The 13,078-nt window shown below is 39.2% G+C and overlaps 1 protein-coding gene across 4 annotated transcripts in view; it reads left to right on the top strand.

Moving 5' to 3' along the window:
- Positions 1–13,078, top strand: part of SLC9B2 (solute carrier family 9 member B2) — a 47,401-nt gene that overhangs the window by 10,898 nt on the left and 23,425 nt on the right. For all 4 annotated transcript variants that reach the window (XM_087449176.1, XM_087449175.1, XM_087449174.1 and 1 more), the window contains 4 exons: positions 2,597–2,767; positions 8,365–8,507; positions 9,591–9,718; positions 10,958–11,133. In XM_087449176.1, coding sequence (XP_087305302.1) covers positions 2,597–2,767; positions 8,365–8,507; positions 9,591–9,718; positions 10,958–11,133 — 618 coding nt within the window. The remainder of the gene's footprint in view (positions 1–2,596; positions 2,768–8,364; positions 8,508–9,590; positions 9,719–10,957; positions 11,134–13,078) is intronic.

Genomic DNA, 13,078 nt, shown 5'->3' with positions numbered 1-13,078 from the left:
AATATACATTTACTATGTATTTAGAACTGCATTTTGAATATGGGAAAGGAAAAGCAAGTTAGAGATTTAAAAAAAAAAAAAGTGGTCTTGAGGTGGAAAACTACCTTGCTGGATTTAGTATAAAATTGGGTTCATGCCATGATAAAGTAAAATTTAGTAGCTGGTAATTCCTACTTTGCCGTTATACCTCCAATACTGTATAGAAATTTCAGCTCCTATAGCCAACTGGAAAATACTGAAGGCTCTAAGTTATTTATTTCATTGTAATATCATCACAAGCCTAGAAAATCAGGAACAATTCTGTAAGGATTTAAAAAATGGGACATTAGATTCGATCTCTAGCAATATGGTAGACAAGGTTCAGTGAACAATCCTCTCGTTTATGCCAAGATGAAAACAGTATTTTAATCTTTTTGAATGTACCTTTTTTCTGTCAAGGAAACAGGAAATCATCAGACACTAAAAATAAACTGTAAGTAGGGGCGATAAATATGCACTCAAGCTGACTTTCACCCTGGAGCCTTCTGCCAAACACCAGTGAACTTGAGATCCATTCTGAGAACCATGAGAGTGTAGGAGGCCACGCTAGAGCCCGCTCAGGTGGGAGAAGTCTGAAAGGAGGCATCATTCTCCCTGACCCGCACAAAGCTGGAGCCCACTGTGGTGGTTGCAGATGGGGCCTCCAACCTGTCTCCATTGTGGTCCTGGCTGGGGGACGGGAGAGTCTCCACTAAAAACGTGTACTTCATGCTGGTCTGTGCTCCAAAGTCACAGAAAAAACTCAAGCTGAAAATATACCTAAAAGTGATCACAGAGTGGAAGCTTCTAAGCACATGGTAGAAGCAAATTCTGATCCTATCTAGGAAAACTCTTATTCAACCTAAGGCTTCAACAATTCCCAAAGATAAAGTTCTATGGAAGAGGTCACTGTTGCAAAAAAATTTTAAAAAAATCACAACATGCACAAGGAAACACATTTCAAAAATGTGTAATATCAGAAAATAGAATATAAAATATTTTTGATATCTGTAAAGAAGTTAAAGAGGAGATAGCAAATTTGAGTACAAAACAAATAACTATTTTTTAAAAAATGAACAGATTTTAATAACGACCAAGTCGAATTTCTAGAAATGAAAGACGTAGTATAATAATTGAAATTTAAAACTCAGTGGATAGATGAGGCAGTAGATTAAGTGAAAAGAGAACTGGTGAACTAACAAGTGGAGCTGAAGAGATTATCTAGAATGCAGTGCACACTGACAAAGATAGAAAATGTGAAAACTAGGGTTAGCAACATGGAGAAAGGAGTATGACTGTCTAATCCCAGTTCCAGAAAAAAAGAATAAGAAGAATGGGGAAGAGGAAATATTTGAATAAATAAAGACAGAATTTTCCAGAATAGGGGCCTGCCCGGTGGCATAGCAGTTAAGTTCCCGTGCTCTGCTTCGGCGGCCCAGGGTTCGCAGGTTCAGATCCCAGGTGCAGACTGACGCACTGCTTGTGAAGCCATCCTGTGACAGCGTCCCATATAAAGTAGAGGAAGGTGGGCAAGGATGTTAGCCCAGGGCCAATCTTCCTCAATAAAAAGAGGAGGATTGGCAACAGATGTTAGCTCAGAGCCAGTCTTGCTCATGCACTCACAAAAATATATTACAAAAAACAACAACAAAAACAAAAAGCCATTAGCGTGATGAAGAAGGCTACAATCTGGATCAGATTTTGATGGAACTGCTCTCTATTTAAAGCAAATGCCCTCAAGATTCTACATCTTGAAATAGGAAGTGTGGTTCCAGGGTTGAAGTCCACAAAGAAGAAACTGTGAGATACAGATGTCAGTGGAGATTTAACTGTGCTTTTATTAGGATTCTTGTTGTCAGTGCTTTGGTCACAAGTTTTGAGTTTTGAGTGGTCTTCCCCAACTTTATTTTTCCCATAAGTCTTTCTATTTTCAGTGAACAATTTTGTAGAACACAGGGTTTTCAAACAGGGAAACATATTTTGCATTCTAACAGAAATGCCTCTACTAAAGCAAATACTTTAGGCAACAAGATAATTGTCTCAGATGAAAGGTTTGAAGTGCCATAATGAATGATGACCTAAAAAAAAAAAGGTAGTATGTGAGTAATTCTAAACAAACATTGCCTATCGAAAAGAAAGAATGATAATGTTTAATTCAAGGCAGAACTAAAATGGTGGAGTGTGATTCTTCAAGTATTCTCATGTTCCTGTGAAGAGGCTAAAGATAGTGATTGTTTCTCTTTTTATTAACTAGTGATATATTTATGGTAAAATTAAAAAGAAAAATAAGGGAATGGTAAAAAAAAAATTCAAGGTGGTAGTTCTAGCAATGTGAAAGGGGATGGGGGATGGGATTAAGAGGGGCGCGTAGGTGCATTCAAGGCCCTGGGAATATCCTGTTTCTTAAGGTGGTTGGTAATTACCCAGTTGTTCATATCACTGGTGTTCTTCAAAACTTACACATGGTTATAAACATTTGTATGTTTATTCAATATTTATTTTTTAAAACTTTTAGATTATATCAAAACCTGCATGTGACAACTTATTGATAGAAACTAGTTTTCCTGATTTATTTCAGTTACCATCCTCGTTCTTCTGTGGGCTGTAGTTTGGTCAATTACTGGCAGTGAATGTCTTCCTGGAGGAAACTTATTTGGAATTATAATCCTTTTCTACTGTGCCATCTTTGGAGGTAAACTTTTGGGGCTCATTAAGTTACCTACATTGCCTCCGCTGCCTCCTCTTCTTGGTAAGTGCCAAACACTGCCTGTTTTCTTCAGCGTAAATCATATTTTTAAAATAGTAGTTTGGGAAATAAAGGAATAAACTATTTCTGAATTTGCTGTGCTGGACCTAAAAGCTGATTGTTAAATTTTGATGAGTTTTATGAGCCAGTTGTCAAACACAGAGATTTGAAAAAATTAAATTATATATACTTACAATTAAATAACTTGAATTAAACACAAGAGCAATACTCAAAACTGATCACTTCCTAATTATTTTACTACATTTTCCCCTTATCTCTGCTCTTGAGATTATGAAAATACTATATCATGGTGTGTCAATGCCCATCTCTTCCCAACTCCACGTTCAGTGACATCAGGTTGGTAGGTTAGCATCAGCCATGATGGAAGTATCTGTAATCCAGAAATCAGCAAATGCTACAGACCAGGGCTTAATATGTTTTAAGTTGCTCACATCATTGACAAACAAGTGAAGTTCCGACTTTTCATTGAAGTGAAGTTCCATATTTTCATTGTTTCGTTTTCATCTTCATTGACATAAACGAAAATATCAGCCAACATTCATGGTGACACTACACTCCCTCGTCAGTGATGTGAGTGACTTATTTGCTAAACCAGATGGTAGTCACGGTAAACTGCAACCGTAGATGGTTGTGGGTGCAGGAGTTCAGCGATGAAAGCATCCTGTGAGAATCAATTGGCTATACAGAACTTAGAGTGATGATTGTAGTGTATGTGTAAACTGCGTGCTGCACCTCCTCTGTGTCAGTGAAATTTATAATAAACTGACGTACATATATAAATCTGCATACTTTTTTTGGAGAGCCACTTGTTAAGCTTTTATAAGCACACCATGGGGTATATTGTACTATCATTGTTAAAAAAATTAGCCAAAAATATTCTTCCAGAAGCCATGAGAACTGCCCAAATGTGACACATAAAAATTAGTCTTAAAACTAGGCATTATATCTTTAATGTTTCTTTTAAAAATTACATATTACGAAATTTCAATGTACCACTTTCATTATACCACAAAAGACATTTTGTGTCCATTTCTCACAGATTTATAAATCACTGTTTTATTTAAAAACCATGTACTTTTTCCACGTGCATATTTGCACATATTTCCTAAATAAATTTTTTTTCTATTGTATTAGTGAGGACCATCAGGATTGGTTAACATAGACCAAAATTATTTGCTTTTGAATTTGTGATGAGCAGTTGAAGCTAAATGTAAAAAGAAGTGGAATTATTTACATCTTACTCTGCACTGTTTCTCAATGTATTTTTCAATTTAGGTAAAATTTAAGTTATTTCACGTAATTCATATTGTTTATCATGGATGCTTTTTGTTCTCTAAACTTTGTAATCGAATTATTATTAAAATGGGTTGTTTCTGAGCTGGCCCCATGGCGTAGTGGTTAAGTTCAGCAAACTCCACTTCAGTAGCCTGGGTTCGTGGGTTCCAATCCTGGGTGTGGACCTACACCACTCATCAGCCATGCCGTGGCAGTGACCCACATACAAAATAGGGGAAGATTGGCACAGATGTTAGCTCAGGGTGAAATCTTCTTCACCAAAAAAAAAAAAAAAGAATTGGTTCTGAGTATGCGTGTATGCTATGATAAAGGGTTGGCAAACCATCTCTTCTCGTAAATAAGATCTTATTGGAACACACCCATGCTCATTCATTTACATATTGTCCTGGGCCGCTTTTGCACTATAATGGCAGGGTTGAGAAGTTGTAACAGAGACCATGTGGCCCACAAAGCCTGCAATGTTTCTTGTCTAGCATTTTACAGAAAATGTTTGCTGACCCCTGCATCTAAATCAGTGCTTCTCAAACTTTATTTTCCAGAGGAATGACCTTGGATCTTGTTAAAATGCAGATTCTAATTAAGTAGATCTGGGGAGAGGCCTGAGATTCTACATTTCTAATAAGCTCAAAGATCACACTTTCCATAGCAAAATCATAAGTTTTCAAACCTGGCTGCACATAGGAATCATCTGGGGAATTTCTTTAAAAGCTGATGCCTAGGACCCACCCCAGAGATTCTGAACTAATTGGTATGGAGTAGCCCTGAGCATCAGAATTTTTAAAAGCTCCCCAGGTGATTCTAATATGCAACCTACGTTGAGGCCTACTGTTCTAGATGCCATGAAAACGCCCTTTATGCCTCATCCTTTTTTCTACTCTGTGCCTGTTATTGCAACAAGCAAAATACACCATGTTGCAAAATGATAAAGCCTTGGGCTTTGTGATCACATGAAATCTCCTGAGGTGACTGAAATCATTCTTAAAGGTCACATACATGAATGTCTTACCATCCCTTTCTATAGTGTTACGCTGTGACAGAGAAAAAAGTTTACTGGCTCTTATTGTATTAGAGCCAGTATCTAAAACTGAAACATTATCTGAATCCATAAAGAAGACTTGTTGAGACAGACATTTGTGATGATTGCCTATTCTATATTTTTAAGAGTTCATTGAAATAATTGCCAGAGATGGAGGATGAAGGAGCATTTTTTGTCCCCGAAATGAATGTGAAAATATAATTTTCCTGGGACACTGTTTCCTTTGCTGATGGTCTTGGTTGATGGAAATTTTTTCAGTAATGATTTGCTTCAAAATAACTTGATAGTAGATGAAATAAGATTGGCCATGTCCTGATAATTTTTGCATGTTTTAAAAAATTCCCATAATACAAATTAAGAAGAATACTCCTTATCAAAGAAGGTATTCTTTTCTCCACAACCAAGGGAAAGCCCCCCGCCCGGTGGGCTCAGAGGCAAGAAGGGGACACCTGCCAAACACAGTCAGGTAGCCATGTCAACCCAGACCATCGGCAAAAGAAACAGTGTCCCAGGGAAATTTTTTCACCTTCATCTCAGGAATAAAATATGCCCCTTCGTTCTCCCCTAAAACTCCAAAAAAAAACTCTTAACATATTTTTGAGTTCTTGTTAGACTATTATTCCTTTTGATGTCAGGTAATTATATGCTATAATTAATTTAGGGCTCATTTAGATTCATGTTTTAAGTTTCAATAGAGAACTGTTGACATTAATAAAATGTAAGGTTAGTGCAGCATTTTTGACTGGTAATTCATTAATATCTATAAAAATGATACACACTTGTACCCTGAAGCCTAAAATTCCCACTGCTAGGAATTGTTCTATGGATATACTTGCACAAACCTACAAATATGTAAGCTCCGTATGGACAAGGACCATGTTGGTGTAGCTCACCTCTGTATTCCCAGGGTAGAGTAAGGGTCTGGCATGTAGTCAGCACTTAGTAAATACTCAACGTATGAACTCTGCTCATTTCAGCAGTCTTTGTAATGAAAAATTTGAAAAGTTCCTTCAAGTCCACTAATTAGTCCAAAAATTATGGTACTTCATGGGGCCAGCCCGGTGGCGCAAGCGGTTAAGTGCGCGTGCTCCGCGGCAGCGACCCGGGGTTCGCAGGTTCGGATCCCGGGCGCGCACCGACGCACCGCTTGTCAAGCCATGCTGTGGCGGCGTCCCATATAAAGTAGAGGAAGATGGGCACAGATGTTAGCTCAGGGCCAGTCTTCCTCAGAAAAAAGAGGAGGATTGGCATCAGATGTTAGCTCAGGGCTAATCTTCCTCACAAAAAAAAAAATTATGGTACTTCCAAACAATGAGATACTATTGCAACTATTAAAAAAGAACAAGGCAAATATTTATGTGCTTCAATGAGAGTATGTCTGGGATATGTTGTTAAGTGGGAAAAAAAGACAGATTATACAATGGTATTTATTTATTTATTTATTTATTGTGAGGAAGATCAGCCCTGAGCTAACATCCATGCTAACCCTCCTCTTTTTGCTGAGGAAGACCAGCTCTGAGCTAACATCTATCACCAATCCTCCTCCCTTTTTTTTTGCCCCCCAAAGCCCCAGTAGATAGTTGTATGTCATAGTTGCACATCCTTCTAGTTGTTGTATGTGGGACGTGGCCTCAGCATGGCCAGAGAAGTGGAGCGTCGGTGTGCGCCCGGGATCCGAACCTGGGCCGCCAGTAGCGGAGCACGTGCACTTAACCGCTAAGCCACGGGGCCAGCCCTATACAATGGTGTTTACATGTGCTCCCATTTGTGTCCAGTGCAAAAGAGCACACACACACACATACACACGGAGAGGCATGCTTTAATAGCCATAGAAACTTTCTGGAAGGGCACAGAAGACCCTTAACAGTGGAAACCTTAGGGGAATGAAGGTGGAAAGTTGCAGTTGGGGTAGGGCATGTACTGGTCACTTTACATTGTCTGTAATGATTTAATTTTACCTTGAATATGCATTATTATTCTTTTAAAAACTGTTATTGTAGGTTAGTTCATACTTTCAAAAATTCTAGAAAGACCGTGACTGCAGAATCCATAACTTCTTCTAGATTCAATGGCAGTAATGAGAAATGCCTGGAAGAGATGCTTCCTTGCGTGACAGCGTCTGGAACAAGTCACAAAAAGCTATGCTTGTAACTCCTCTCTATTCTCGTAGCTTACCTACAAAACAACTCAACTTTAGTAAATGTGCTTAGTCCTTTAAAGTATGGTGCTTATAAGGACATGGTAAGAAGAGAGTTCTGCTGAAGAATAATGGAGTATAGACACCTCTCAATCTCTAACAAGAAATCTTTCCCTTTGTGTGGGCGTGTGGAATCAATGAGGACAGAATTCCCTCACTAACTACCCAGTTTCCTCAGGCACACTCAACTACTTGCAGTTCCCAGAATGGGTCACACTTTTTCTTCATACCTTGGAAGAAACTGTTATCTCTTCCAGAAACTTCTCCACTTCCTCAGCCCCTCCTCATCCCCCTTCCCCTTCTTTGGGCCCTCTGACTCACTCCTCCTTGTCTTAGCTTATATAACACCTCCTCATGCTTCCATAAAATTGAGATTTCCCCCCTAGAGGCTGAAAGCTTGCTGAGGGATAGTGCTGAGCCTTTGTCATTGTGATGTCTCTAACACCTACTGCGGTGTCTCGAGTTCTGAAGGCCTTGATAAGTGTCAAATGGCTGAGTGAAAGAACAGTCGCCAGCTGACATGACAGAGCAGAGTCCATGTCATTATAACTCACTTCTAAGCCTTTGCAAAGCAGGTTATGTGCTTTTTTATTAAATTATCTGGTTTGAAAATAGGTAAAATGGAGCCCATATAGGTATTCATTGATATTTAAAGTAATCTGACATGGTAAATAATTTCAGGAGCTTTCTGCTGTTTGCACACAAAGCGATGATTGAATTGGGCATTGTATTAAAACATTTTGTGTTTAGAATTTGATCACACTTTCTATCCAAATACTGCACCTTGTTTCTCCCTTTCAGATTAAGTTATTTAGGAATTATTAATTACTCTAATCTTTCATTTTTATCTGCATATTAAAGCCTTATCTCCTCTAATTTATCATTTTTAAATTTTTTCTTTAAAAGTTTGACATAGTTTCATCTAAGGACTAAGCATAAAAGAAGTTGTTTCTGGGATTATAATCTTGGGATAGTCTCTTCCACATCTAAAGTGCTGAAAATGTTTTCTGTGTTTGAAAACTAAAGAGTTGTTTGACTTCTCCATTCGAGGCATGCTGCTTGCTGGATTTCTCATCAGAAATATCCCTGTCATCAGTGATAACGTGCAGATCAAGCACAAGTGGTCTTCCACTTTGAGGAGCATAGCGCTGTCCATCATATTGGTTCGTGCTGGCCTTGGGCTTGATCCACAGGTATTGCAGTGTAAATTTCTACTTATTGACTAGGAATCTTGTTCCTCCAATACTGCAAGTATTTACAGTCACTGAGCTTTTAGGACACTTGGCACAGCGTTCTCAAGAAGAGAGCGGGATTTATTTCATGCAGGACTATCCCCAAAAGATGTTCCCATACTCTTTCTTGGAGAAAGGTGGAGTTACTGTCTGTCTGGGGACAGCACCAGGAATAAAGGCTCCCCTTTTCTCTGACAGAGATATAGGCCATAGTTATAAATAATGGTCGCGAGTGAGAAGACATCATATTTTTGGTGTACAAAGCCCTATTCAAGTGTTTAGGGCTAATCATGCTGGCTCAGGAAACTGCCTAGCATATAGAATGAGTCGCAAGTATGGTTTTTTCATGTATGCTTTTGAATGCAGGAATGAATGTTCTTGGGGATGGTCTTTACCTTAGGTTCATTCCACGGCCAAAAATTATACATCAGGCTAACACCGAGAGGGTTAAATCAGCTAGCATGGAGATTATGAGCACAGACTCTGGAATCAACCTGCCTGGGTTCAAACCTAGCTCCACAACTCACCAGTTTCATGATCTTGGGCAAATGACTTTAATTCGTGCCTTTTTAGGTGAGGACATCTAAAGAAATAGTGATAATATTATCACCTATGCCATAGAGTTGCTATGAGGACTAATAACCCAACTCTAAAACGCTTGGAACACTGAAATGTTTGTTAAATAAAACTCATTACCTGGAGGGCCGGCCCCGTGGCTTAGCGGTTAAGTCCGCGCGCTCCGCTGCTGGCGGCCCGGGTTTGGATCCCGGGTGCGCACCGACGCACTGCTTCTCCGGCCATGCTGAGGCCACGTCCCACATACAGCAACTAGAAGGATGTGCAGCTATGACATACAACTGTCTACTGGGGCTTTGGGGGAAAAAAATTAATTAATTAATTAAAAAAAAAAAAAAAAACTCATTACCTGGAAAATTCATGATGGATGATCCAGACATGGTCTGAATAGTGAAGAAAAAGCGTTTAATGTCTTTTTCTCTGCGTGTCTTTAGAGGGTTATTTAGTGTGTCTGTTTTTATATTTCAGGCCCTGAGGAAGTTGAAGGGAGTCTGTGTAAGATTATCCATGGGTCCCTGTCTTGTGGAGGCATGCTCATCTGCCCTTCTTGCCCACTTCCTAATGGGTTTACCATGGCAATGGGGATTTATACTGGGGTAATGATTTTTCTTTGTTGTGTGAAAATATGCACGGACATTTAGGACTTTCTCTGATTCTATACAACAGAATGCATAATAGCATTTCCTTAAAGACATCAGAAAATACAACATAGATATTCCAGCATAATATTATAACTATTAATATACTAGCATATAAATATTATAATTTCAAAACATAGGATATGTCTTTGTAGGTGCTAACTTTTATGGTGATTATAATAATTTAAACTATTGAGGAAGTAATGGACTTTTACCTAGGCTTGATTCCATGCTGGTGAGAGACATGCCGGATCTCCCCTCAAAGTCTGTACAAAGGATAATGAGTACTCAGCAGTGATCAGCACCTAGCACTGTTCTCCTCCTCCTCCTGTCACCAGGCTGTTGTGATTACGTGGTTCTGCTCTCTCTTCCTTCTGCTGTCAGTTCTTACTTCTAACGGTTAAGAGCCATGAGAATTAAATAAATATGAAAGTGCTTAGTAAGAATTGAGTGCTAATAAGTAGGTGAGAAGTAAGAAATTCTTACTTCTCATGGTTAAGACTCTGGAGCTATACTGCCTGGATTCAAATTCTTGCTCTGTGACTTTCCAGTATGTGATCTTTGGCAAGTTACTTAATCTCTCTGTGCCTCCATTTCCTCATTTGCAAAATGAAGATAATGATTGTAGCTACCTCATGGGGTTGTTGTGAGGATTAAATTAGTTAGTATATGTAAAGTGCTTAAAATGGTTTTAGGCACATAGTGAGCTTCATAAATGCTTTCTGCTCTCCTACTGCTGCCACTATCAGTGTCACTGTCACTGTCACTATGGCCTTGCCCTTCTAATCTGTTGTCTGATTTTACATGCTAAGTCCCGATAGAATGCCTTGCATCACTGGATTCCAATCCAGAAAGTGCATGGCTGTGTTTTTCAAACCTCCTGCCATGAATGTTTTGTTTAGAGAAAAGGTGGATTCCTGGGGCCCAACCCCATTAAGTCTTCCATACCACCCATAAACACGAATTTCAGACAACCTGTGTAGTCTTGATGCAAGTTGTCCCTGGCCACACTATGAAGAAGTGCTCTGTAGAACTTGGATGTGTGCATGTGTTTCTGGTTTGGGACTTCTTTGCCCCTGAAAGACTGTAATTGTCTAAAGTGTAGCCTCTAAAAGAGTAGAGGTTATTATAATTTCAATAATAATAGTAATAATGAGTAAGATGCTGTCATAAATATTGAAAGTGCTGCCTGCTTAGTTTTGTCTTAGGTGCTGTATCTCCAGCTGTCGTGGTGCCTTCAATGCTCCTTTTGCAGGAAGGAGGCTATGGTGTTGAAAAAGGTGTCCCAACCTTACTCATGGCTGCTGGCAGCTTTGACGACATTCTGGCCATCACTGGCTTCAACACATGCTTGGGCACGGCCTTTTCCACAGGTAATCTGGCCAGTTCACACGTGCTGTTCTCTGATGCTCTAGGGACATGGGTTACGATGCTGTAAGAGTCGCGCTTGCTTGATAATTGATTACGGCAAATTAAAATAGAGAAAGCAACTCCAAGAGTTAGTTCTGTACCTAAGAGGATCCGGTGGCTTCCTGTCTTTGCTCCCGTCACCCCCTAGACCTCGAGTGCTCCAATACTGTGGTCGGTGCACAACAGGGACTCAAGACAGCAGAGCTGAGAGAAGGACGAGAATAGCTTCTGCATGGAGCCCTCTGGGAAAGCCCACCCTGGGAGACTTCACACAAGGGATGAGCAGGTTTTTCAATGAGCACAAATGACAGAGCAGTCCAAGTGGAAGGAACAATTTCTGTTCTCTCATCTTTAACATTTTATGGGTAATAACAGCAAGGATTTTAATGGGTATCTTATTAATACTTAATAATTGTCTGATACAGACGTATTTTGTTTTAAGTAATAATAACAGAGGAACTTAAGGCATTTTTTCCCTACTGTTATTCAACACCTTTGGCATAGCGCATGTTTAAGTTCACTTTTAATCTGTTTTCAAGATTGGAAGATTTTGCAATAGGATTTGCAAATTTGCAAATAGGATTTGCAATTTCCTATTATTGACAAAATATAATTGTAGCCTGAGTTTAGCTTCAGATTATTTAATGGGAACACCTTCTTAGAAAGTCATGCATTCTCAGTCTCTCCGCCCCATGGTTATCTTCCCATTTTATGATTAATGCCGATTACCTAGAATCTCACCTCTTCCCATGACCCCAAAGTCGCCTTACATCTAGTCCCTGCCATGTATCACTGGTAAATTAATCTTCTCAAAGCATTGTTTTTATAATGTTACTTTCTGGTTCAAGAACAATGAGGATTCTCTATTACCTGTTAGGTCAAATCCACACTCGTCTCTATTTTAGCTCTACTGTACCTGTCCAATGATATGTTCTCACTGCTTTCCTGGTATACACCTTTAAAACAATGGTTCTCAGCCTCAGCTGCCCACTAGAATTACCTGGGGAGTTTTAAAAAATACTCATATGTGGGCCCTACCTTAGACCAATTAAATCATAATCTTTGGGAATGGAAACCATGCTTTAGAGCAACAGAGTTTGCATTAAAATCACAGAGGAGGAGGAAGAGCAGGGTCAGTGAGGGCAACAGGGAGGATCTACTGGGGTTTTCATAATCTGGGGGTGGGGCTGTGGCTAGCTTGAAGAACCTTCCTATTCAACAATGCTATGTACATTCTACCCTGCCCACTAAATGTAGTCCTTCTACCATTTGGATGGGAACTACCTGAACCTCTTTAAAATGTGGGTCCCATGCCCAGCCAGACTTACTGCATCAGAATTTTCAGAAGTGGGGCCCAAGAAGTCTTTTTTTCTTTTAAACAACCTTACTATATAGGAGACTGAAAGTAATTAGCTACTTTCTCACATTGGTAGTAAATTATTTACTGTAATAGCTTGTGAAGTATGCTATTATCACAGATAGATGCTTTTGACAGTCACACTATTACCTAACAGTTAATATTAGCTAGCTAAATTTAGCTAGCTGTCCTAGCTAAATAAAATTACTACAGAAGTTTTATTTTTTTAAATAAGGGAGATGATTGAAACTGTAGGGGAGGAAAAACTATTTCGCTCTGCCCATCTTGGGTTCGTTGGATGGGTCCCTGTAAATCAGACTGATGAGAGACAGACTAACAAGAGAAAAACAGTTTATTAACATGTGCATCATGCTTACACAAGCCCTCAGTAATGAGTAACTCAAAGGGGTGGTCAGAATTTGGGTTTATTCAGCATGTTAGGAAAGAACAATAATTTTGTGGAGAAGTATAAGACAAAGGAAAAGCACTTTGAGCTTCTAGAAGCAGCAAATTGTGGGAAGGCAAATATCTGGGGAACTAATGGTAGATAA

Source organism: Ceratotherium simum, chromosome 25 (assembly GCF_057802395.1).
Source record: "Ceratotherium simum simum isolate JZ-2026a chromosome 25, ASM5780239v1, whole genome shotgun sequence".
NCBI classification, from domain to species: Eukaryota; Metazoa; Chordata; class Mammalia; order Perissodactyla; family Rhinocerotidae; genus Ceratotherium; species Ceratotherium simum.
Note: the sequence above shows the minus strand (reverse complement) of the source record. Positions and strands in the feature narration are given on the sequence as shown.